At 36.0% G+C, this 27,166-nt stretch overlaps 1 protein-coding gene across 2 annotated transcripts in view; it reads right to left on the reverse strand.

The window, feature by feature from the left end:
- Window positions 1-27,166, reverse strand: part of SS18 (SS18 subunit of BAF chromatin remodeling complex) — a 96,618-nt gene that overhangs the window by 39,832 nt on the left and 29,620 nt on the right. For both annotated transcript variants that reach the window (XM_004465142.5, XM_004465143.5), the window contains exons 4-5: window positions 16,887-17,040; window positions 12,459-12,680 (exon numbers count right to left, since the gene is read on the reverse strand). In XM_004465142.5, coding sequence (XP_004465199.1) covers window positions 12,459-12,680; window positions 16,887-17,040 — 376 coding nt within the window. The remainder of the gene's footprint in view (window positions 1-12,458; window positions 12,681-16,886; window positions 17,041-27,166) is intronic.

Below are 27,166 nucleotides of genomic sequence, written 5' to 3' on the forward strand. Positions count from 1 at the left end.
ATTCCTACAGCTCCTAGACCCAGATCCAGAACTATATTTCTATTAAGAATATTTGTCACCTTATTTTATTAATAACAATAAAATAAACACTAACATTTACTAAGTTATTAAGTGTATGACACTTATTTACTGAATATTAACTAAGCACTCAATATTAACTAATTAACTCATTTAATTTTCAAAACAGCTCCATGAGGTAAGTATTCTCATTATCCCCCAATTTAAAGATTGGGAAACTAAAGCACAAAGTAATTTGTCCAAAGTTGCAATCAAAGTGTGAGCTAAGATTTGAAGCAAAGGAGTTTACCTTCAAATATAATCTTTTTTTTTTTTTAAGATTTATTCTTTATTTCTTTCTCTCCTCTTCTCACCCCCCACTCCCCAGTTGTCTGCTTTGTGTCCATTCACTGTGTTCTTCTGTGTCCCCTTGTATTCTTGTTAGCAGCACCGGGAATCTGTGTTTCTTTTTGTTGCGTTATTTTGTTGTGTCAGCTCTCCTTGTGTGCGTTGCCATTCTTGGGCAGGCTGCACTTTTTCCTCGCTGGGCAGCTCTCCTTACGGGGCGCACTCCTTGCGCATGGGGCTCCCCTACACGGGGAACAACACCTCTGTGTGGCACGGCACTCCTTGCGCACATCAGCACTGCGCGTGGGCCAGCTCCACATGGGTCAAGGAGGCCCAGGGTTTGAACCACGGACCTCCCATGTGGTAGGCAGATGCCCTATCCATTGGGCCAAGTCCACCTCCCTCAAATATACTCTTAACCACTTTCCCATATTCTTCTTTTCAGTATAAATCACATACAATGAAGAAATTTGTATTTTTTCCAAAATAAGATACTTTTCACAAAAATAATTCTGACCTGTTTTGTTCCAAATATATAAACATTTACAAAGACAGGAAACCAGTAGTTGATCTCATCACTAGACCACTGAGTATTTACTACATGCCAGTTATACTGATGAATAACTGGTAGATTTTCAATATGCATTATTGCATTTAATCCTAAATCTCCATAATTTATAGAAGAAGAAAAAACATCCTAAGCAACTTAACCAAGTTAAACAGCCAGTAAAAGAACTAGAGTCAAATTTGAGCCTTGATCTCTGATAAATAAAACCTTAGCTCCTAACTCTAATACTTTATTGCTTCTGATGTAAATTTTAGGAACATAAGAATACCAATTAACTGGTAGACCTTTTATATATTCTTAAATTAATTATTTTAAATACATACACCAAAAAAACAGACAAACTGAGAAATCTTTAAATACAATTACAAATGATTCAGCAAACATCAAGGATACATTTGATCTGGACCAAAATCTCACATTTCCCTAAATAGAATATTCTCTTACTTCTCATACACCTTTTCTATAATTCTCCATACCTTTTCTCTCCTCAATACTTACATGACACTCTTCCCTGTCAGAGGATGATCTTAATTCTTATTTCACTGAGAAAATCTAATGAGAAAAGAATACTCATCACTAAATCAACCAGCCTACCTGCATCTGTACCTATATATTAGGCTTAGGAATGGATGAACTAAATGAGTCTCAAGACTAGTATCTGTACTTTTATTCTGTATGACAGTCCCTATATAAGGAACTGTGTAGTAAAAACTTAGCCTGGCCCAATAAGAAGTCTGGTCTTTGTGTTTGGTACTTTCCTGAACTCTGTCCTATGCAATTCTTCCCATGGCTGCTAACTCTGAATCTTTTCCCTGTATTAAAATGTAATACAGGGAGCGGATGTGGTTCAAGCGGCTGAGGGCCCACCTCCTACATGAAAGGTCCTAGGTTTAGTTACTGGTGCCTCCTAAAAAAACAAAAACAAACAACAAGCAAAATAAATGAAAAAACCAACTCAGGGAAGCCGATGTGGCTCAGTGGTCGAGCACTGGCTTCCCACAAACAAGGTCCGGGGTTCAATACCTGGGCCCTGGTACCTCAAGAAAAAAAGTAATACATTGTGAGTATAAAAGTTTTCAGCGGATTCTGCAAGTTCTTCCAGAAAATTTTCAGACCTGAGGGTGGTTTTGGAAAAACCCTCAAACCTGCAATTGGTGTCAAAAGTGAGGCCAGTTTTTCTGTTTCCTTTAACTTCACAGGTTGGCTAAACTCTGAAGTTGGTTATCTTAGAAGCTGTGCTCCCTAACTCTTCCCAAGCAAATAAAAAACTGTTCCTGCATTTGTCCCTTTTCCCTCTCTTGCATAATGAACTCCCCCTCTTTAATGGATTATTCCTTTTGTTATATGTAGCAGTTTGATATGCCTATGAATTCCAAAAATAGATACTGGATTATGCTTATAATCTGATCTATACCTGGGTATGCCTGAGTTATGATTAGGGTGTTGAGTCCCCACCCACCAGATAAAAGGCATGGCAAAGAACAGATTTGAGGGTTTCTGATGTTGGCATTTTGATGTGGGAGTTTGATGTTGAAGACTTAAGCTGGAGCCCTGGGAAGTAAGCTCCCAGAGCAAAGAGAAGCCAGCCCCAGGAAGAAAGGAACCTTGAACCCAGAGAAAATAAAGCTGCAGGAACGTAGGAATCCAGGAAGCCTGAACCCTCACAGACATGAGTCTATTTCCAACATGTAGAAATAGACTTTGGTGAAGGAAGTAACTTATGCTTTATGGCCTGGTATTTGTAAGCTCCTACCCCAAATAAATACCCTTTATGAAAACCAACCGATTTCTGGTATTTTGCATCAGCATCCCTTTGGCTGACTAATACCATATACAAACGTGATTTAATATCTTCTCATCTTGAAAAAGAAATCTTTCTTGACATTACATTTTCCTCCAGCTGTTTTGTTTCCCTGTATCAGAAAAATTACTGAAAAGAATTATCTTTACTTATTTCTTCTCCTCCCATTTTCTCTTGATCATACTCCAATCAGACTTTTACTGTGATCTCACCACCAAAACCTGCTCAGCAAGGTCATAAAATCCAATGGTTGATTTTCAATCCTTATCTTACCTGACCTCTCAGTAGAATCTGACAGAGTTGATAATTCAATACCCTCAGTTTTCAAACATTTCTACACTTGGCTTCTAAAACATTAAACTCTCCTGGCTTCCCTACCAAATTACCGGCTATTCCTGCTTCATCTTCTAAGTCCTCCTGGAAGGAATCCCTCATCTTCCTCATGTCAAAATGTAAGAATGCTCAGGGACTCTCTTTACCTTCCCTCATTCCTTAAATGATCTCTTCCAATCTATGTTATTTAAATGCTCTGATCTCTACCCTCAGCTCTAGACTAACATATCTAGCTACTTAATAAATCCACTTGGATAACAATAGGTCATTCAAATTTAATATGCCCAAACAAAACTCTTGTTACTCCCCTAAATCGGTTCTTCTCCAACTCTCTTAAACTCAGTAAATGGCAACTCAATTCGCCTAGTTATTGTGACTTTGCGAATCATCTGCAACTCTGCCCTCCTGTACCACACAGCCAATCCTTCAGTAAATCCTGGCAGCAGTACCTTCAAAATACATCCTCAATATACCCAAACTGGCCACTTCTTGTTACACCATATTCACAGCCACTGTCACCTCTTTCTCAATGCTGGAAGAGCCTTTTAATAGGTTTCCCTGCATCCACCCTTTCCCAACTACTATTGATTTTCCATACAACAGTCAAAGTTATCTTTTTAAAGCATACATTTAGATCTTATTATTTCTTTGCTCAAACTTTCCATTATCTGGCTACCTCTTGGACCTATCTTTTATGAATCTCTACCTTCACTCACTTAGTACTAGCAAGAATGGTCTCCCTGCCACACCTCAAATACACCAAGTGTGCTCTGTTTGCAGGGCTCTAGCTTGCTGTTCCTTCTTCCTGTGCAATGCTCTTTTAACCAGATATGTACTCACCACCCTTACCACCCTAAAACAGAACAAACAATCCCATCTTTCTCTTTACTTTCCTTATTTTTCTTTATAGCACTTATCATTATTTGACATATTTCTACCTTATTTTATATGAAATTTCCGGAAAAAATAGACATAAAGTTAGAAACCTGAATAGTACTTCCCCAAGTGCATCCTATATAACATTACAGGAAGTTGACTTCACTCTTCATAGCCATATGGGACTGTAAAACAACCGTGCAAGCTGAAACCATGCAAAATGATCTTAATAATCAATGGGGAAAATTACCATTGCCTTTAAAAACTTAAGCCACAACCTTTTTTAAAAAACCATTATGTCAGTTATAAATGCATAGAGAAATGAAAAAGACAAATATTTAGTACACAGTCATTTGAAAATAATTTGAGGTATTTTATTTATTTGTAAAAAATCTTATCAAGAGTAGTTTCAATAGTGCTTCTCTTCTTCTCGTTGAATAACTGATGATTCAGCCTGAGCATCTTTGCTGTGCACTGGCAGCTATCATATACCTACCTAAGTTTGGATCAGCTTCCAACATTTCATCATTTGCATTTTCAGTGTTGTAAAATTTCTCTGAGAGCTCCTAAATTTGAGTATTTTGTGTTCTCACTTCTTCTACGGCATCATCAGCTTTTCATCACAACCATTTTCCACATACATGTCAATGAAATCACCTTCACTAAGTACCTCTGGTGTATATCTACTTCTTTCAAATAGCAGTATATCACCATTCCCATGGTCAGCTACTTCTTCTGTAATGCCACTCACATTCTATTCAAATTTCACTTTCAGTATTATCACTTTTTACTTCTTTGCTGAATTTTCACCTCTGTTTCTCCTGCATTTCATGGCTGTTTCTTCATGCATAGAATGAGGATAATAATAGTATCTGCTATCATAAAGATATTGTAAGGATTAAAGAAGACATACAAAGTACTTAGTCATGGTGTCTGGCACAAAAAGACTCAATGATTATTAACGGTTTTTTTTTTTTGACATATTTTTTAACTTTTTATTTTGAAATGCCTTCAAACTTAGAGGACAAAAATAATATAAGAAACAAAATAATATAAACAAAAATAATATAAACCCCAAACAGAGAACTCCAGCATACCACAACACCTCCAGATACCCAGATCCAACCAATTTTAATTGTTCAGTAATGGACAGACCGACAGATATATGGATATATAAAACACATTTTTGATAACTGATATGCCCTCCCTCAAAAAAAAGAAGAGTCTCATGGTAAAAAACATTTTAGATACATATGAGTTTCCTTACAGTAGGACTCTGCAGGTCTTTTAATATGCTAATACACATGCTGAATCTTCCAAAGTATGTTACCAATAACTTTTATATATAATAAGTCTATCTGGAACACAACTTAGCAAATGCTGGACCAAAGGTCTGACATAAAGAAATAAGTACATTTCTTTGTAAAAGTAATATTGCCATTTTCAGAATCTTACATCTGAAACAAACTACTTTAAAAGATTAAATTCTTCTCTACCTCATACCACATAGAAAAATTAACTCAAAAAGGATCAATGACCTAAATATGAAAACTATCAGGTTGGTGCAAATGTAATCACGGTTTTGCATTGCTGAAATTTGCCATCTGATATTGGAATATAATCTCAAGTGTGTTATGTTACACATTATTTTAATGTGCATTTCTCACTTTATGTTTCTTTGTTAATAACTTATTACTTGCTGTTCAAATTTATTATAGACTATGGAAATGATATTAGACAAAAAGTAAATTCAAGTGATTTTTCTTATTTGAGTTCAAAATGGGTCATAAAGCAGTGGAGAAAAGTCGCAACATCCACAACACATTTGGCCAGGAACTGCTAATGAGCGGTGCAGTGGTGGCTCAAGAAGTTTTGCAAGGGAGACAAGAGCCTTGAAGATGAGGAGCGTAGTGGCCAGCCATTAGAAGATGACAACAACCAATTAAGAGCAATCATCAAAACTGATCCATGCAATACACGAGAAGTTGCTGAAGAACTCAACATTCAACCACTCTACAGTTGTTCGGCATTTGAAGCAAACTGGAAGGTGAAAAGTTTGATAAGTGGGTGCCTCATCAGCTGACCGAAAATAAAAAAAATTATCTTTCTGAAGTGTCACCTTCTCTTATTCTATGCAACAACAATGAACCATTTCTTGATCAGATTGTGACATGCAATGAGAAATGGATTTTATACAACTGGCGATGACCAGCTCATTGGTTAGACTGAGAAGAAGCTCCAAAGCACTTCCCAAAGCCGAACTTGCACCAAAAAAAGGTCACAGTCACTGTTTGGTCCTGCTGCGGGTTTGATTCACTACAACTTTCTGAATCCCTGCAAAACCATTACATCTGGGAAGTATGCTTAGCAAATGAATGAGATGTACCAAAAATAGCAACGCCTGCAGCTGGCACTGGTCAAAAGAAAGGGCCCTATTCTTCTCCATGCCGGATCGCACATCACACAACCAATGCTCCAAAAGTTGAATGAATTGGGCTATGAAGCTTTGCCTCATCTGCCATATTCACCTGACCTCTCGCCAACCAACTACCACTTCTTCAAGCATCTCAACAACTTATTGCAGGGAAAGCGCTTCCACAACCAGCAAGATGTAGAAAATGCTTTCCAAGAGTTCGTCAAATCACAAAGGACAGATTTTTACACTACAGGAATAAACAAACTTATTTCTCATTGGCAAAAATATGTTGATTATAATGGTTCCAATTTTTATTAATAGTTATATTAATATTAATAGTTATATTAATAGTTATAATGATTTAAAACTCATGATCCAAAACCACAATTCCTTTTCCACAAAGCTTAAAACCATAAAATTCTTACAGACAGGAGAAAATCTTCATGACCTTGATTTGGTACTAGCAACAAAAAAAAAATAAATAACCTGGATGTCATCAAAATTAAAAACTTTTCTGTATCAAAGGCCATTATCAAGAAAATGAAAAGACAACCTACATAATAGGAGAAATATTTGTAAACAACAGATCTGAAAAGGGTTTAATATCTAGAATACACAAAGAATTCCTTGGACAATAACAAAAAGACAAACAACCCAATTAAAAAACAGGCTAACATATGAAAAGCTAACTCAACTTCATTAATAAGGAAAAATTAAGACAGGATTACATTTTTTTCTATCAGTTTAGCAAAAGTTATAAAGATTGAGTGCCACTGGGTATATAATGAAATAAGCGCTCTCCATACTGTGATCACATGCAACCTTTGTGGAAAGTTGGCGATATCTCTCAAATATCTTAAATATTTATACATTTAATCCTTGCAATTCTATTTCTATAATTTTCCTACGAAAATTTCACAGGAACTGAATGGTATATGTTCAAAGATGTTTGTTCCAGAAATAATTGTTAAAAGACTAGAAAACACCTATTAAAGGGGATATGGTTCTGTTAAATTACGTTGCATTCATGTAATGAATGCTCATTTCAAAAATGAGATAGATCTTGGGAAACGGACTTTGGCCCAGTGGTTAGGGCGTCCGTCTACCACATGGGAGGTCCGCGGTTCAAGCCCCGGGCCTCCTTGACCCGTGTGGAGCTGGCCCATGCGCAGTGCTGATGCGCGCAAGGAGTGCCCTGCCACACAGGGGTGTCCCCCGCGTAGGGGAGCCCCACGCGCAAGGAGTGCACCCATAAGGAGAGCTGCCCAGCGCGAAGGAGGGAGCAGCCTGCCGAGGAATGGTGCCGCCCACACTTCCCGTGCCGCTGACGACAACAGAAGCGGACAAAGAAACAAGACGCAGCAAAAAGACACAGAAAACAGACAACCAGGGGGGAGGGGAATTAAATAAATAAAAATAAATCTTTAAAAAAAAAAAAAAATGAGATAGATCTATACAGATTTTTTTTAAATTGAGGTAGATGTATATTTACTGATAACAAAGTCATAAGGAAATACACTACCTACAATACATATGCACAATTGAATGGTAGGCTTAGTTCAAGCACACTTGCTTGGCACATTTCTCATCAGATTATCATCCCTTGTACAATGACAGGAGTAAATATAATACTCCCAGATGTAATAATATATACTTTGCCCTTCATATTTATCACAATGAATGAGAACAGTTTAGCTACTGAGATATAAAATGTCCCACCATTCTAATTTCAAGGATCAGAATCAGTGTAACCCCAGAGCATACTGATACAAAGTAAGATAGTTTAAAACCATTATTTGGAAATTCTTAGTTAAATGAATAAAGACTTTCTTGATATTACTGAAACAAAACAATAAATTCAATGCTGGACGCTGAAATAAGAAGGCAACAACAGTTGATAAACTGCTCTCAAATTTTTTGTGTTCATTAATGAGTCAAGAATTTTCTATTTATCATCTCATTTAATCTTACCATAAGATTTGGTCAAACGTCCCATATACAATAAGTTACATGGCCAAGGCTTAATTCAATTCTGAAGAATTACAAACAAAACTTGTTTGTAAGACAAATTTGTGAAATTCCTTATATTTGAGAATGTAATTAGTAAAATTCTGTTAAATGATGAAAGCTACAATTACTAATGCCTGAGAATGAAAAATTTGTTGACAATATCAAATACAAATGTTTATCATTTCAGAAAGCCTTCCTATTCTACTTTGACTTTTCAAGCTCTAATTAATATACTTGTTGCTTTATTAAAGAACTACCTTTAAGGTACAAAACTCTGTCTTTCCAGGTTATCGGTGACATTCAATTTCATTTTCTATTCATTCAAAAAACAGATTTTGAGTGCCTACTCTCAGGCATTGTTCTAGGCACTATGGATATAAGAGTAAACAAAAGAGACAAATTTTCTACATTTTTGGAGCTTTTTGAACTCTAGTTGAGTTTATGCTCTATATACAAGAAGATTCAATTATGTAGGAAGATGGTGGTTCATTATGAATACCTAGATCAAATGTTTCATCTAGATATTAGTAAAAAAACTCACATTGGAAAGTTCATGTTGGATTAACTGTCATACTTAAAAAGCAACATTAAGCCAGCAGTTTAAAAACAAATTAATGTAAAAAAAATTTGCTAAATCTTTCACTTGAAAGTAGTAGATCCTCTAAGAGAACATAAAGAAAAATATTCTGCTGTACTACTTTACATGCTGAATAAAAAACTACTTCAGTCTTCTAAATTCAATGTATAAAAATCACCACATGAAACGGACTTTGGCCCAGTGGTTAGGGCGTCCGTCTACCACATGGGAGGTCTGCGGTTCAAGCCCTGGGCCTCCTTGACCCATGTGGAGCTGGCCCATGCGCAGTGCTGATGCGCGCAAGGAGTGCCCTGCCACACAGGGGTGTCCCCCGCGTAGGGGAGCCCCACGCGCAAGGAGTGCACCCATAAGGAGAGCTGCCCAGCGCGAAGGAGGGAGCAGCCTGCCGAGGAATGGCGCCACCCACACTTCCCCTGCCGCTGACGACAACAGAAGCGGACAAAAGAAAACAAGACGCAGCAAAAAGACACAGAAAACAGACAACCAGGGGAGGGGAGGGGAATTAAATAAATAATAAATCTTTAAAAAAAAAAAATCACCACAAATGAGGTATCAACTACAATGCCATTGACATATGAGCTCAATTATTTAAAACTTTCAAAAAACAGTAACTCTTTTTTTTCAAAAATCCCATAAATACGATTATAATTAGTAAATGTAACAACCAACTTTTTGTGCAGCTTTTTAATATGACATTTTTCATGGTAGTTTTGCATGTTTTTGTTATATTAGTCTTTGTAGAGATTTCTATTGGGTTTTTTGTTTTTTCTCAACAAAAATTAAGAATCTAAAAACATCTCTTAAAGAATTTCCACAATACTATTCCTAGAATTATTTTTACTATAACACTGGAATATAATGTGTCTTATATGAGAGATAATACTATAAACTGGCAGAGTATTTCTCTTTACTTTCCCAAACAATCAAAATGATAAACTGTAAATGTATGAGAATTATCTGTCCTTTGGATTCATTTCAATTAGACTCCTAAATTATGACAGGATTCTTAGACTGGTCACTTTCTCCCCTTAAGAAGGGAATCAAAGAGAAAGAAGAAAAAAAAACTGTTTCTGCATACCAATTTGTGAGGATAGAGAGGTGGGAGAGGGAGTGTATGTAAATGGAGGAGGTGGAGGTTTGAGGGCTAAAGAACATTATGAATGCCTTTGGACTTTGATCACAATGTTTAATTTGGAAAACTACTACCAAATAACTAGTTAAAATTTCTTATAATATCACTTAAATTAGAATGTCCTACACAGTGTCATTTAGTTGTTTTTTTTTCAAAAAACAAAATTCTCTGGATTAGTGTTTTTTCCATTCTTTTACCACTAATGTCTAATCTATGAAATCCCATATTTATTTTCCTTAACCAATAAACTTAATTATCATTAAAAAATGGTAAGTAACTTTAACATTTTCTTCTAGTATCTATTGATGAGGAGATAAACATGCAGAAATATGGGAATATCCAAAGAAAGATTTCAACATTTTTATTTTAATTCAATGAACAGCTAATATTTCGATAAATATGAGAAAAATTTTAAAAGTCAAAAATTTTCCAGAATTTTGGTATTTTACAAACTCTTCTTTAAGAAGAATTACTTAAAATATATTCTCCTCTAATTTCTTCACTACGGAGGTAGAAAGAGAAATTTTAATGTAAAGTATCTAACTTTTTTTTAGTAAAACTATTTAGGAAAATGCTTTATAGTGTAAACATTAAGATTTCAAATAAAACTTTCATCACACTAAATTTTTTTCATTCAATAGCTACCATATAATCAAAATATTTTTAATATAAGAAATTTATATATTTAAGAAAGTAAATGTTGCTAGTACCTTGTATAACTTTCCTTTTCATTGTAATTTTCTTATGTTCTTTCAATTCTGAAATATCTAAATTTAACTGAATGAAATGTTTTTATTTGTCCTAGAGCGATTTATGAAACATTGAAAGTTTCATCAATGATTTCTACTACTTTATTTCTTTAAATCACATCTCTAAATAGCCTCTTTTCTATTAAGGAATTCATAAATTATGAGAACAAAGCAAAAAGTAATATAATTATTATAGTATAAGGAAAAACTCTACACTGATACAAAACATCATTTAAAAAAGTTGATCCCTAAATTTAGAAAAAAAATTCCTGTAAATACCTTAATTCCTTTCTCCAAAAACAGTATCTTTTCTACATGCACATTGCTGCACGCATAATTTTTTTTCTTCTTCATGTCTTATAATGAGTCATATCAAACTATGCTGCAGCAACATCCTTTCTTGTGTACAGTATCCCTTTTCTTAACTATATGTTTCTAAGAATTGTGTCATCATTACTGGGGTTGCTGTCACAATCATTAACAATTTTCTTGTTCTCTCTGGTAATCAAACTATATCGAGAAACATCTGAACTCCCTTTTCATCTAGCACTCACAGGATATTGCTGTTGTTTTGAACCTTTTATAGACCTAATTTTAAAAAAAAGGAAACAGTCTATCAGGGCACTAAATAACTTTGGGGAAATATGGAGCAGGAACCAGTTTTGTGAAGCTACATTCATTGATAATTTATTATTATTTCCCTTTGTTTTCAGTATACCACTTCAAATTTATTTTAAAAATCTATATAAATATTTTAAAACTATAGTATATTATTTTTTCATGAATAATTATCAACAAATTATCATTAACTTCCTACATCTGGGTGTACTTTTGTGATTTATTTTTCATAAGTAAAATTTAAGAAATTTGAATGTAAATAAATTTAATTATATTTTATACTCTTAACTTCACCACATTCTATAATTGAAATAGCTTTTGGCTGGCAACATGCCAAATATTTTAATAGACAAGTAGTAGAACAGAGCACCACTCACTGTTTTTTAGTTATTATTCACATGAAGAGTTAAAAGACAAGCATGATCATTTCATTTTTTGAGATTGGCAGTAAATTTTAATACTTATACCACTCTAAAGAGAAATATAAGGTAGCACCCTCACTGCACATTCTAAGCGCAAATTATGTTAGAATTATTACATTTTAATGCTGTAACATACCATCAAAAAATGCCCATGTAAATCAAGAGAAATTCATATAAATTAATCTATCTTTAATGAGTAAAATGAACCACAGAGCAGATGTTTTTAAAGGGCTTACACTTGCAAAGATAATCTATAAACTAAAAAACTTTACTTAAAAAAAATAAACCAACCACACAGAGAACTTGAAAATACCTGATCTTCCCAACACCTAGATCCACTAATTTTAACATTTTGCCACATTTCACATATGCCATAACATTCATTCCTTCTACCTATACATCTACCTATATATAAGCAATTTCATTTGTTAAAAAAAAGTGAGATTATCTGGTTTCAAATTAGCTTTTGCTTTATATGAGTTTGTCACTTCAGACTTGTAGTTTTACATATCTGCTAACAATTTCACAATTGTTTTACTTTCAAAGGTCAATAAAGCATTCAAGACATTAATGACATAAACCTTATTTACCTTGGTTTGGCTGCATATTCATATTTGGTCTGGGGCCATAGTTTCCCATTGGTTGCCCTTGACTCATTGTCATCTGATTCTGTACAGGCATACTCTGTGATGATGGCACAGAATGGTTGTAGCCTCCCATGGATCCATGGCTACTTGAAGGCATGTTCATGGAACTGTTTGTCATATTAAGTTGACTGGGTCCAGGTCCCTGCATAGGCATATGGTTAGGCCCTTTGAAGAAAAATGACCAGAAGCAAAATATGAAAATCAGGTAACTAGTTTATATAAAAGTACCTAAAGAAACTATTTTTTGGCATTACTGTAATTATATTGCTTAATAATATAATTATTATATTCAATCAAACAGCATACAAAGTAAATGCTTTATATAAATGACAGCAAACCTCTGAGGTAAATATTATTATTCCCATTTCACAGATAAGAAACTAATGCTGGAAAGCCAGGAACATTCTGAAAAGGAAGAGTAATAAGGGAGGACTAGCTTTATAAGAGAATAAAATATATAAAAACCGTGGAGTAATTAAAAGTGTATAGTACTAGCACATTAAAAAATTAACAGATCAATGGACCAGAATAGTGTCTAAATATAGACTCAAATGTATAAATCAGGAAATGATAACAGCGATGATACTATTAGTGGGCAAACCAAAAATGAAAATTCAATAAATGATGACGTGACAACTGGTAAAACTACATAGTAGCTCTACCTCAATCCTTCTACCAAAACTAATTCCAGATAGATAGCCAATTTAAACATTAAAAAGAGAAGAAGAAAGAAAGGAAAAGAAACCAAAAAGTACTAAAAATTATAAGAGAACTTTAAATAATCTTAGAATGGAAGGGCCTTCTTAAGTATTCCAAAAACCATAGGCCTAAAATATTAAAATACACTGAATAAAAATTTTTTTAAAAATTTGCATAATGAAAATCCCAAAAGTAAATTATAAGAAGATAAACTGGGGAAAAAAATCATTTATAAGTCATCATATCACAAACCAAACTAATTACTTAATATATAAAGTAAAAGACCATCATCAGGAAAAGAATGGGCAAAGGACCTAAAACATCAATTCATTCAAAAACCACAAAATAACTCATAAACGTGAAAAAAATTACTGCTTCACTTATAATAGAAAGGCAAATTAAAACTGAGATATTTTTCATCTTTTAGATACACAAAGATCAAAACTTTTCATCCAACTGTATTATGAAGTAAGAAGTACTTTAATACGCTGTTGAGAGAGTGAACATGGAATTAAGTATAATACTATTATAATATACAGCAATTTGGCCATGTTAAATTTTTTAAAAATATATACCTTTGATCCTGCAATTTCAGTTCCAGAAATGTATCCTATAGATACATATAGAAAAGAAAACATATATATATATGCACATAATTTTATACACAGAGATTAACTCTGGAAGGAAACCAATACTTCTCTGAAATTAAGTATCTGGAAAGGGCAGAGATGTATGTAAACCCTTTGGTACCTTTTGATTTTGGTACCCTATGCATGTAATATCTAGTTTTAAAAAGATAACTTTTTTAAATAATGAGCTGAGAGGTTATTTGCCCAAGATCAAACATCATGTAAGTAGCTCTGCCACTTAGGTTGCAAAATAGAATATTAAAAACACAACTAAAATGGAAATTAAGAGTCTACATGCAAATTTGTGTGAATAAAAATATTGGTTGAATGCTATAAGGAACATATTAAATAAAGGAAATAAGCTACTGGAGTTCCAATTTCTCCTACATCTAACTATAACTCTCTCAATATAAACTGGTTTGGAAACTACATAGTATTTGGGATAACCTATGTCATAACTGGTAGATAATCTCCGGCTTATAAAGGAATGTAAGTATTCCATATGGCCTTACATAAAAACAAAAAGGTCATTTACAATAATTGTATTGCTGTACAATGGTTTGTTTTTTAAAGTATATTTTATTTTTCCCCTCCCCCTCCCCCCGCCCTGCTGTTTTCACTGTCTATGTCCATTCGTTCTGTGATCTTCTGCTCCTATTTCTCTTTCTTTTTTATCTTCTCGTTTTTCTCCTCTAAGATTCACTAGGATTCAATCCTGGGGAACTCTGATGTGGAGAAAGGTTCCCTGTCACCTGTGCCACCTCAGTTCCTGGTTTCTACTGCACTTCACACCTTGACTCTCCCATTTGACTCTCGTCTTGCTGCATCATCATCTTGCTGCGTGACTCACTTGCATGGGCACTGGCTCACTGCGCAGGCACTCGGCTCACTGCACTGGCACGTGGCTCACTGCACAGGCACTCTGCTCGCCCTGCAGGTACTGGCCTGCCACACAAGCACGCTTTCTCTTTTTCTTCCTTTTTACCAGGAGGCCCCAGGGATCAAACCCAGGTCTTCCCATATAGTAGACAGAAGCCCTATCACTTGAGCCACATCCGTTTCCCTCCACGGTTTCTTAAACTCAAATGTTATACAGAAAAGCTAAGTCAAAACCTAATTAAAGGTATCATCATAAAAAGTTATAAAACTCCTAAATTGCACTAGCACTCCCCTTCCAGTTTTAAAAATAAGTGTCCTGATGAGCTCAATGTGGATTCAATAAGTGTTCTCCTAGTTATATCCTTATTCCTACCTCTATACTAGGTGTGGGCCAGATGTTGCAAATTTTAGAAGAAAATAGGAGGTAGCCATAGAAATACCTTTTTGCTTCTACATAATTAATCTTCTTATGAAACACGCTATCTTGCTTCCAACTACAGCTCCCACTCTCTTTTCCTTCTTTTTCTATACCTATCATCCTTCACCAATGCTACCAACTCAACATAATCAGCTACCAGACACTACCCTAAGAATGTTAATTACTAATTTTAAAAATAAATTGTTTTTCAATTTGCTTCTATTATTGTTGTTTGTATAATGCATTATTTTTCCTAATGAAAATAACCTTTTTCCTTAGAAAACAATTTTCACATTAATGCAAAGTAAACCCTACAAAAATTATGTTCCTGTTGTTACAAAAATAAATTCGTTTTGGGAGGCCGTGGACTTGGCCCAGTGGTTAGGGCATCCGTCTACCATACGGGAGGTCCGTGGTTCAAACCCCAGGCCTCCTTGACCCGTGTGGAGCTGGCCCATGCGCAGTGCTGGCGCGCGCGCAAGGAGTGCCCTGCCACGCAGGGGTGACCCCGCATAGGGGAGCCCGACACGCAAGGAGTGCACCCTGTAAGGAGAGCTGCCCAGCGCAAAAGAAAGGTGCAGCCTGCCCAGGAATGGTGCCACACACATGGAGAGCTGACACAAGATGCTGCAACAAAAAAGAAACACAGATTCCCGTGCCGCTGACAACAACAGAAGCGGACAAAGACGATGACACCGCAAATAGACACAGAGAACAGACAACCGGGGTGGGGGGGGGGGGGAGGGGAGAGAAATAAATAAATAAATCTTCAAAAATAAATAAATAAATTAGTTCAAAGATATTTTTCAGATTAAAAATTGAAGCCAACAAAAAAATAAAAATAAATTCAAACTAGCAAAGGATAAATAAGGAAGCATTCAGTGATGTGAAAATATTCTAGTGGCTTTAAACTTAAATTGGATAAATAGTAAAGGAAATACCTCATTATAAAAAAGATTACTTTTCAGCTTTTCATTTTACTTTAAGATCAATTTCCATATTTATGCTATGCTATAAACATAACTAAAATTTCATGAAAGTCTACATTCAGCTTTAAAAATATCATTGATGAAATACTAAATATACAACCACTTTATAGAGATTGTTTTTGTTTCTTTTCCACATTTTTTTCTGAGATGGACAAATTTTTAAATGAATACAAAACTCAAGGCAATGTCATCATACCTTTTTTTTCCCTTACAAAAATCAGTTTTATTGATATATATTAATAAATCATAAATCCATCCAAAGTGTATAATCCATGGTATTTGGTATAATCACATAGCCGTGCATTCAATCATTATTAGGACATTTTCATTATTCCAATAATAATAACAAACAACGAACAAAAACTCATTACCTTTTAATCTCTCTATGCTTCCCCAAGTACTATTCTAATGTCATAATACCTTTTTATAAACATTTTAATTCTTAAGGCATGGCACAATGTCTTTTTTTCCCCAAAAAGCTTCTAAAGCCAGCTGTATTGCATAGTTTCAGACAGACTAAATTTAGCCAGTTCTGTTCATCAGAGGAATGCTGTGTGTCAGCTACATCAAAGCCCAAGGGCAGCCTGATAAACACTGAATACAGGTCACGTAGCTCTGTAGCTAACAAACTCTAAGAGCGCTTGTACTCGGGGGCATTCAAAGCAGTTTTGTCATCAACAATCTAGTATCCCTTGAGCCCCCATGTCGTTTTAGTTGCTAAGCAACTCTGGTGTTAATGTAGAGGAGAAAAACTTACCAGGCATCTGGCCGTTCATCTGGTTCTGCATGTGTGGTGCAGGAGGACCCCCACCTACCATTCCATCTGAAGACATGTTGTGAGAGCGTGGAGGTGGGGGAGGGCCGCTCTGATTCATCCCTCCAGGACCCATAGGCATATTCTGTGTGGGCGGCTGAAAGGAGACAGTTTAGTAAAACAAGAGCAAGAGAAACAGACTAATATATTAAAGATGGATATGGTATAACGGTTGCCTATATTATTAAATTGGATAAGAACAAAAATGCAAATGCATTTCAATATATTCTAATACATTTAATCATAGACTTAATTAACATTACTTCTAATAACCTCCGAAACTTCACAAGACAGTTGGTATGAACATAGTATCTGTGCACTTTAAACCAAAATAACTCTACAATTTAAATGTTTTACCTTATAAAACCACAATAATGAAAATAAAAATTTTCTGTACAAAAAAATACTTCTGTTCAGAATGTTAAATAAGGATTAGGAATCCTTAATTTTATAAATAAATGAGAATTCTTTTTGTACAGAATATTAAATAAAAACATTAAGTAAAACATTCGTACAAAAAGAATTCTCCTTTACTTATCTATTAAGGATTCTTAATGTCTTATGTTTAAAATTGTATTAAAAAATTAAGTCCCCTTTCATTGTTAATATATTTGGATATATTTACTATCAATAATGGATTTTACCTTAAAAGGTAAAATAACAAAAACTATAAAAGAATTGAAAGTCTCAAATGAGATATATCTTACATTGTTTGAGGGTAAAGAAAAAGGTAGGAATGGAAGAATGCTTCAAAACATGAAGACCCATCTTAGCTAACATTTTAGTGTCGACTACTCCTATAAATTGGAAACATTACTGATGGCCTCCAAGGATGCAGTCACAGCTGCCTCAAAAGGATGCCTTTGGCAAATTTCCTAATGATATTTTGAAGAAAATAACTGATTAACCTTGAGAGTTCAAAAAAAAGGGCAAAAGGAATAATATAGATACAAGGTGGTTTGCAACACCTGACTCTCTCTTCTTGGGGCTATTTTGGTATAGAAAGCAGATGGGTCACTTCTTTCCAAATCTCTATTTTTAAAAGCCTGCAGGAGACAGGGAGATATTGTTCCTTGCTTTTTTTTTTGCCTTCTTTCTCTTCTCCCTATGTTCTGAACATGATGTCCATTCCTAAAACTTCAGTCATTTTCTTATTCTCACATTTTGGATGGTCACTAAATTGTGTCTGAAACTTTCCAGATTTTGTGAACACAAATCTCTCTAGAACACTTAACATATATACATTTTTTTGCAAACACTCAAACCTCTAAGGTTTTAACAATCACTAACATTTAGAGAAATAACCAAGTACTACTCTAACTGCAACCACTTAAAATTCAGGATGTTAATTTCTTCACTAATAAGATTCAGACAATAGGTCCTTTTTATTAAATATGTTCACCAAATCACCATTAACAGTTTTCAAAAAACAATATCTAACATTGATTCAATGTCACATATCTTAATTTTAATTATCCTGCATTTGTTAATATTCAGACTGAATTTCAAACACTTCTGTTTGAAAATAAAAATCCTTCCTCCTATACTACACCCATTTTATTTTTGGATGTACTTTATTGATTACAGAAGTTGTAGATTTACAGGAAAATCATGCAGAAAATACAGAGTTCCCCAAATACCCCCCTTAAACAAGCAGTTTTCACTATTATTAACAATTTGCATTACTGTGGTACATTTCTTACAACTGATACACTACTATAATTATATAATAAAGTCCATACTTTACATAAGGGTTGTTGTTTGCCTTATACAGTACTGTGTTGTTGTTTTTCTTTACTTTTATTCTAGTAACAAATATACAATCTTGTAGCAGTTTGATATTAATGATGAATTCCAAAAAGAAATATTGGATTATGTTTGTAATCTGATCTGTACCTGGGCATGACTGAGTTATGATTAGGGCGTTGAGTCCCTACCCCTTGGCATGGCAAAGAACAGAGGTGAGGGTTTTCTGATGTTGGAATTCTGATGTTGGAGTTTGATGCTGAAGACTTAAGCTGGAGCTCTGGGAAGTAAGCTCACAGAGGAAAGAGAAGCCAGCCCCAGGAAGAAAGGAACCTTGAAGCCAGAGTAAAGCAAGCCCCAGGAACGTAGGAACCCAGGAAGCCTGAACCCTCACAGACATGAGTCTATTTCCAACATGTAGAAATAGACTTTGGTGAAGGAAGTAACTTATGCTTTATGGCCTGGTATTTGTAAGCTCCTACCCCAAATAAATACCCTTTATGAAAATCAACCGATTTCTGGTATTTTGCATCAGCATCCCTTTGGCTGACTAATACCATATATAAACATGATTTAACATCTTCTCATCTTGAAAAAGAAATCTTTCTTGACATTACATTTTCCTCCAGCTGTTTTGTTTCCCTGTATCAGAAAAAGAAGAAGACGCAGTAAATAGACACAGAGAACAGACCACCGGGGTGGGGGTGGGGGGAGGAGAGAGAGAGAGAGAGAGAGAGAGAGAAAGAAATCTTTAAAAAAAAAATAAAATGCACTTATCTCAGAAAGACTTGTGGCTTAGACCCCTGCTTCTTGAATGCTAAACTAACAAGGTTTTTGAGAGAGCTTTATGAGCAAAACCACTGTCAGCCTGGAATAAAAGGGACATGGAAAGGAGAGATTGGAGGCGAAACAGCTTTAAGAGGAAAACCGTGGAAGCTGAGATCTGGAATTAAGACACCACCTTGGGCCAAGAGAGGAACCCCACCGACGTTCAGAGAGGGTGAGTTTTCACCAGCAGTTAAAGATGGTGGATGGTCCCACCCAATGTTCTGGGATAGTTTTGCCACTCCAGGGTACAGAGAGAGTGGAACACATTCCTCAAGGATTATGGTGTTAAGAAGAGCACCCCACAGGTCTGAGAGGGGTGGATTTGTCCCCCAAGGATTAGGGAAGGTCAGGTGGTCAACTCGTTTCTCTGAGAGAGTTGAGCCTGTATGCCAAAGGTTAGGGAAGGCCAGGTGGTCAACTTGTTGCTTTGAGTGGGTTGAGCCTATTTGCCAAAAGTTAGGGGGAATGTTGTCTTCACATCACTGTATTAGGGGGGTTAAGACTCTATCCCAAAGATTTGGTAAGGTGTGGCAATCACCCCTACACTCTTGGAGGGAGAGGTCTGGAGGTTGGTTGACACCCAGAGGCTTGATGAGGGTAGAAACATGAAAATGGCCATTGGAAAAGACCATGGAAAGGGTGGGTTCCCATAAGGCATCAAGGAGAAGAAACCATCTTAAGAATGACTCTCAGACTTTGCAATCAAATGGAGAATGTATGGCAGGTTTACTGAACTATAAAAGACCCATGACTGGGCCAAGTCCGCCGCCGATCATCCAAAATTTTGAACATTACCTTATAAATTAAAAGGCATTCTAAAAAAGGAAAAGGAATAAATGGCGAGACCCTCTAGGGAGGCTGTAAACTAACTAAAACAAATAAATAAATAAATACGACAAGTGCTGACAAGAACATAGAGAAATTGAAACCCTCATATATAGTGGTGGTGGGAATACAAAACGGTACAGCAACTGTGGAAAACCATTTGGCAATTCCTCAAAAAGTAAAACACGGAGTTTCCACAGGACCTAAGCATTCCATTCCTGGAGATATAGCCAAGATTGAAAACATACCCTTACGCAAAATTTGCACACTAATGTTATTAGGAGCATTATTCATAGTAGCGGAAAGGTGAAAACAACTAAAATATCCATCAAATGCTAAATGGATAAATAAAATGTTGGATATCCACACAATGGACTATTATTCAACCATAAGAAAGAATGAAGTGCAGATATGTGCTATAATTCATGAACCTTGAAAACATGGTAAGTGAAAGAAGCCAAACACAAAAAGCCACACAATATATGATCCCATTTGTATGAAATATCTAACACAGGTCTGTAATAAAGAACTTTGCTGATTTTTGCCAAGTTTCTGAGATTTACCCTCTAAATATCTAGAATTCCCAATAATAATAGTGCTTTTGAAATTCATGGTGGGCTCCAGAGCTGACCTCAATAATTTACATTAAGATAACCCACAGTCTCAGGTGAGGGTGGGGAGACTGGCCATATAAGAATGGCCAACTATATGATTATGGGGTTGGGACTTTTGAGCCATGTCTTATCAGCCCAGCTTTCTAGAAAGAGGAAAGGGGCTGGAAATTGAGTTCAGTCATGTGGACACTGATTTCACCAATCATGCCTATATACTGAAACTACACATAAACTCTGGATACTCAAACTCAGGTGAGCTTCCATGACTGATAAGATACATAGATATGGGGGGGGTGCATATTCTGATTCCATGTGGAGAGATACAAACACTTGAAATTCAGACCCTCCTATATCTCATCCTATGCATCTCTTACTTGTATTCTTTTCACCATAATAAAATTGAAAAAGTAAGTATAGCTCTTTCTGGTGTTCTATGAGAGTTGCTCTAGAGAATTACCAAACCTGAGAGGGAGATGGGAACCCCCAAATTTGTAGCCAGTTAGTCAGAAGTATGGATGGTGAGGGCCCCAAACTTGTGGCTACTGTCTAAAAGGCAATCTTATAGAAGATTGTGCCCTTATTCCATGGGGTATGGTTTAACTCCATGTAGACAGAGTCAGAACTGCGCTGTAGTAGGTCACAGAAGTGATGGAAGTTATTGAAGTTACTGCAGTCATCTAAAATAAGCAAATCCATAGAAGCAAAAAGTAGATTAGTGGCTGTTAAAAGGTTTGGGGATTCTGTTCAGGGTAATGGACATTTTTTGGAATTAGACAGTGGTGATGATTGCACAACATTGTGAATAAGCTACAAATGACTAAAATGAAAACTTTAAAATGGTTATAATTTAAATTTTGTTATGTGAATTTCATCACAATTTTAAAAAAAGATAAATGGACAATGAAGAGAAATAACAAACAATAGAACGTAGATGATTCAGATTTTGTAGTTACCAGAGACACTTTAAAGTACATGTGACTGATGTGTTCACGGAAAAAAAAAAATAGAAAAGATGGAGAATTTCAGCAAAATCTGAGAATTCAGAAAAGAAGTAAATGGAAATCTCAGAATTGTAAAACACGATTACTGAAATTAAGAACTCAATCGTTTAGAAACAGCAAAACAGAGGATTGGTTAACTAGGAGAAATGTCAGTGAAAGTATACACTGACAAAGAGGAAATAATGGAGGGAAAATACAGAAGAGTGTGGAAAACACGCAGAACAGGATAAAAAAGTCTAATGCATATCTAGTCAGTGTTATAAAATAGAGAAACAGAATATCTGAAGAACATTGGTTAAGTATTTTACAAAGCTAACAAAAGAGATGGGTTTCTAGCAAATGAAGCATGAAGCTCTACAAATCTCATCAGGATAAATATAAAGAAAATCACACCTTGCCCACATGAAAGTACTAAAACTCTAAGTCAAAGAGAAAATCTTATAGTTAGCCAAGGACAGTAAGCCATTACTTTCAAAGAAATAGCAATAAGAGTAACAACTAATTTTTAACAAGAAACAATAAAAATAGAAGACAATAAAATATCTTTATAAAGTGCTAAAAGAAAAATAGCCAATCTAAAATTCTACACTATGATATCCTTAAAATATAAAGATGAAATAAAAATAATTTCAGACAAACAAAGGCTAAGAGAACTTCTTACAAGTAAAGGGTATTTGTCAAGCTAAAAGAAAATGACCCCAAACAGAAGCACCAACACAGAGGAATGAAAAAAGAGGATATTAATGGTAAATATCTGGATAAATATAAATTAGTACTGACAATTTAAGTTAATAGCAATGGGAAGTGGATGTGACTCAAGCGATTGGGCTCCTGTCTACCATAAGGGAGATTCAGGGTTCAATTCCCAGGGCCTCCTGGTGAATGCACTCGCTGTGCAGGCCAGTGCAGAGAGCTGGCCCACATGGGAGTACTGGCCCGTGCAGGAGTACTGGTCCATGCAACAAGCTGGCCTGAGCAGAAAGCTGGCACAGCAAGATGATGCAACAAAAAAAGACACAGAGGAGAGACAACAGGAGACAACAGGAGCTGAAATGGCACAAGAGATTGAGCACCTCTCTCCAACTCTAGAAGGTCACAGGATCAGTTCCCAGTGCTACCTAAAAAGAAGACAAGCAGACACAAAAGAACACACAACAAATGGATACAAAGAGCAGACAATGGGGGAGGGGGAGTGAATAAATCAATCTTAAAAAAAAAAACTGTTATGTCATACTGAAAAAACTAAACATTAAAAAAAATAGTAACAATGATTTTTGTGATTTAACTATATGTAGAAGTATAAAATATATAACGCTAACACAACAGATAGAACGAAAGTAGTTAAACAGCATAAGGTTCTTGCAAATTTCTTCAAGAGCTAGAAGTATATATTTTGACTAGAATTTAATAAATCAAGGATGCATACTGTAATCCCTATGAAAAGTTAATTAAAAATGAATATAGGGAAGCAGACGTGGCTCAACTGACAGAGCATCTGCCTATCATATGGAGGGTCCAGGGTTTAACCCCCAGGGCCTCCTGATCTGTGTGGTAAACCTGCCCACACATAGTGCTGCTGCCACATGCAAGGAGTGCCGTGCCACGCAGGGGTATTCCCCATGTTGGGAAGCCCCATGCACAAGGAGTGCACCCCATAAGGAGAGCCGCCCCATGCGAAAAAAAAGCACAGCCTGCCCAGGGGTGGCACCACACACACACACAGAGCTGATGCAGCAAGATAATGCAACAAAAAAGAGACACAGTTTCCCAGTGCCACCGGATAATGCAAGCGGATACAGAAGAACACACAGTGAATGGATACAGCAGACAATTGCAGAAAAGGGGAAGGGAATAAGTAAAAAATAAATCTTAAAAAAAAAAAATGAATACACATATAAAATACATAATTAAAATATTAATAATGAGGAAAAATAATGCTTGATAAATGCAAAAGGAAAGAAAAGGACAAAAAGAAAACAAATAGGTTGCTAGACTAAACCACTATATCAAGTTCTTCATTAAATGTTAATGGACCTATCATTCCAATTTAATAACAAATATCATAAGATTGGATTTTTTTTTTTTTGAGATACTGGGGGCCCAGGACCTCTTATATAAGTGAGAAGCCGGTGCTCAACCATTGAGACACATCTGCTTCCCCAAGCTGGTTTTTGTTTGTTTTGCTTGTTTATTTTTGTTTTTTCAGAATGCACCAGGAACCAAACCCAGGACCTCCCATGTGGGAGGCAGGCACTCATCTGCTTGAGTCACATCCACTCCTCAGACTGGATTTTAAAAGCACTCAACTAGAGATCCACTTTAAATTTAAGGGCACAGATACATTAATAAAAAAAGACAGGACATCATCAACATGGCAATGTAAGACATCCCGTGAAAAAGCCTCCCCAGAGATTAAGCAAATAAAAGGATGTATTCCACTTGCTTGGAACTCTGGAAAGCAGTAGAAACTGGAGAAGTACTCTATAAACGTCAAATTGAAAGAAACAAAAAAGTAACAGGTAGGAGAATTCCATCCTGGACTTCTGGTCAGTTCCCATTCCTGTATCCCTTACACGGTCCTGAGCAGTGTGGGAGTCACACAAAAGTAGCACAGTCTGGACCTTCCCACCAATGAAAGAAACTGTAAAGCAACTCACAGCAATGGGCTAGAACTTCATACATATCCAGACATAGGGACCTAAGTCCGCAGAGACCCAGGACAGAATACGAGTTGCTGAAGAGTGCAATATACAAAAGACCTACAGTGGGGCAGGGATGGGGTATCAGAGAGACCACAATAGAAAGGCAAGGTAAGAACTGTTGTACCCTCATTCCATCCAGCTTCAGTCAGCAAAACATAAACATGTTCTGAAGCCTGTTTTTTAATTGACCCCATCTGGTGCCTGGGGTGGGATACACCAATGGGGAAGAAACTAGAGGCAGAAAAGCCTCACAGGAAAAAAAAAAAAAAGGAGGGGGGGGGGAGGGCAGGGAGGCTAAACTGAACTGCTATAAGATAGAATGGGTTCCAGAACTGAAAAGTATAAGGAAAACAGGGTACTTAGTGTGGGAGAGATTTTAAACTTATCATAAGAGCTGGGGAGGAAAATCTGCACAAAAAACGAACAGAAAAGATGAAGATTTCCTGAGAGGCAACGGAGGAAAGGAAGCTGTCTCCTGTAGGTGAAACAACTGCATAAAAAGTACAAGCTTAAAACTTGCACCACATATCCAGGGCAAGAAATGGCTGAAGAAGAGCTGAGAAAATCTTAAGTTAAACATAAGCTATCCTAAAGCTCTAGAAAAAGTTAGACCAACCATCAAAGAAGAGCCTAAACACAAAGTTAATCAACAATAATATCCTAAACAAGAGGGGAAAACTGACTTTCAGGGTTGTCATCAAAATAATTAAATGCCTAAACATCAGGGGGAAAAAAGCCATACTAAGAAACAGGAAGAGATGGCTCAATCAAGGGAACAAATTAAAACTTCAGAGAAGACACATATGTTGGAACAACTAATCAAAGATGATCAAACAAATCTCCTAAATCAATTCCAAGAGATGAAGGAAAATATGCATAAAGAGACAAAGGATATTAAGAAGACAGAGTGTACACATAAAGAATTTTTAAAAAGAAACAAATTATGGGAATGAAAAGCATAATAGTAGAGATTAAAATACACTAAAGACGGGAGCAGATGTGGCTCAAGCAGTTGAGTACCTGCTTCCTACATGGGACGACCCGGGTTTGGTCCCAAGTACCTCCTAAAAAACAAAACAAAAGAACCCAAACAAATGAAAAACCAACTCAGGGTAGCCAATGTGGCTCAGTAGTTGAGTGCCAGGTTCTGAGATTCCAATCCCCAACCCCAGTACCTCAAAAAAAAAAAAAAACAATAGCAGATTTGAAAGGCAAAAGAATCAGCAAACTAGAAGTCAACACAATCGAATGCGTAGTCAGAAGAATAAAGAATAGAAAAAATTGAGCAGTGTCTCAAGAATTCTGGCACAAAATGCAAAAACATACACATCATGGGTGTCCCAGAAGGAAAGAAGAGAAAATGGGAAGCAAGAATATTTAAGGAAATAAAGGCAAAAAAAGTTCCAACTCTTATGAAAGACATAAATATACACATCCAAGAAGCACAACATACTTCAAACAGAATAAATCCGAATAAACTTACTCCAAGACACATACTAATCAGAATGTCTCTTTCAAAGAGAGAATTCTGAAAGCAACAAGAGAAAAACAATTCATCACATATAAGGGATCTTCAGTAAGACTAAGGGCTGATTTTTCAACAGAAACCAGGGAGGCAAGAAAGCAATGGCATGATACATTTAAGGTACTGAAAGAGAAAAATTGCCAGCCAAAAATTCTTTATTGGACAAAACAATCCTTCAAAAATGAGAGAGTTTAAAAGACTCACAAACAAAAATTGAGAGTGTTCATCAACACTCTTTTTGCCGGTTGAAAGGAAAAGACAGGACAGAGTGGCTTGGAATAGTTTGAAGAAATGAAAAACATCAGTAAGGGTAATTAAAAGGTAAATGCAAAACCCAATAGCACTGTATTAATATACAACTCTACTCTTTAATTTATGTAAGAATCAGAATACAGCTCCACAAGAAATGGATGTCCAAAATATAAAGTGATAAAGTAAGACAAAAACAACAAGGGGGTTGGGGGAGAGGGATATGGAAACAGAGAAGTATTTGCTATTGATGGTAAGTTAGTATCTTTACAAATTACTAAGTTATAGATGTAGGTTGTGTAATATAAACCACAGGGAAACCACAAAAAGTATAAAGGTACTTTGAGGAAGATGGCAGACTAAATAGACATGGAACTTTCTTCTCTTCCAGAAAAATAGGGAGAGGACAGGCAGAAGTGTCCTGGGAAAAAATGTTTCTAGGGTTTAGGATGCCAGGGGAAGACTGGACACTGCCCAGAAGAGAGAGGGGCAAAAGAAAATTGCAACTGCAAAAACTGAGTTAAAAACTGCAGCTGCACATGCCAGCCTTCTCCCCTGCCCCGCAGACAATTTTGAATTCTCGAGCCTCTGGTGGTGGCTATAGACAAAGGGGGCCAAAGGGATCCACATCCCCAGGAAACGGAGAGAGAGAGGGACATAGCCTAAAGCTGACTCAGCTTTCGACCCAGTGTGTCTATGGAGCTTTTCCAGGTTGAGTGGGGCCATACCATTG

The sequence above is a fragment of the Dasypus novemcinctus genome, chromosome 16 (assembly GCF_030445035.2).
Source record: "Dasypus novemcinctus isolate mDasNov1 chromosome 16, mDasNov1.1.hap2, whole genome shotgun sequence".
NCBI lineage: Eukaryota > Metazoa > Chordata > Mammalia > Cingulata > Dasypodidae > Dasypus > Dasypus novemcinctus.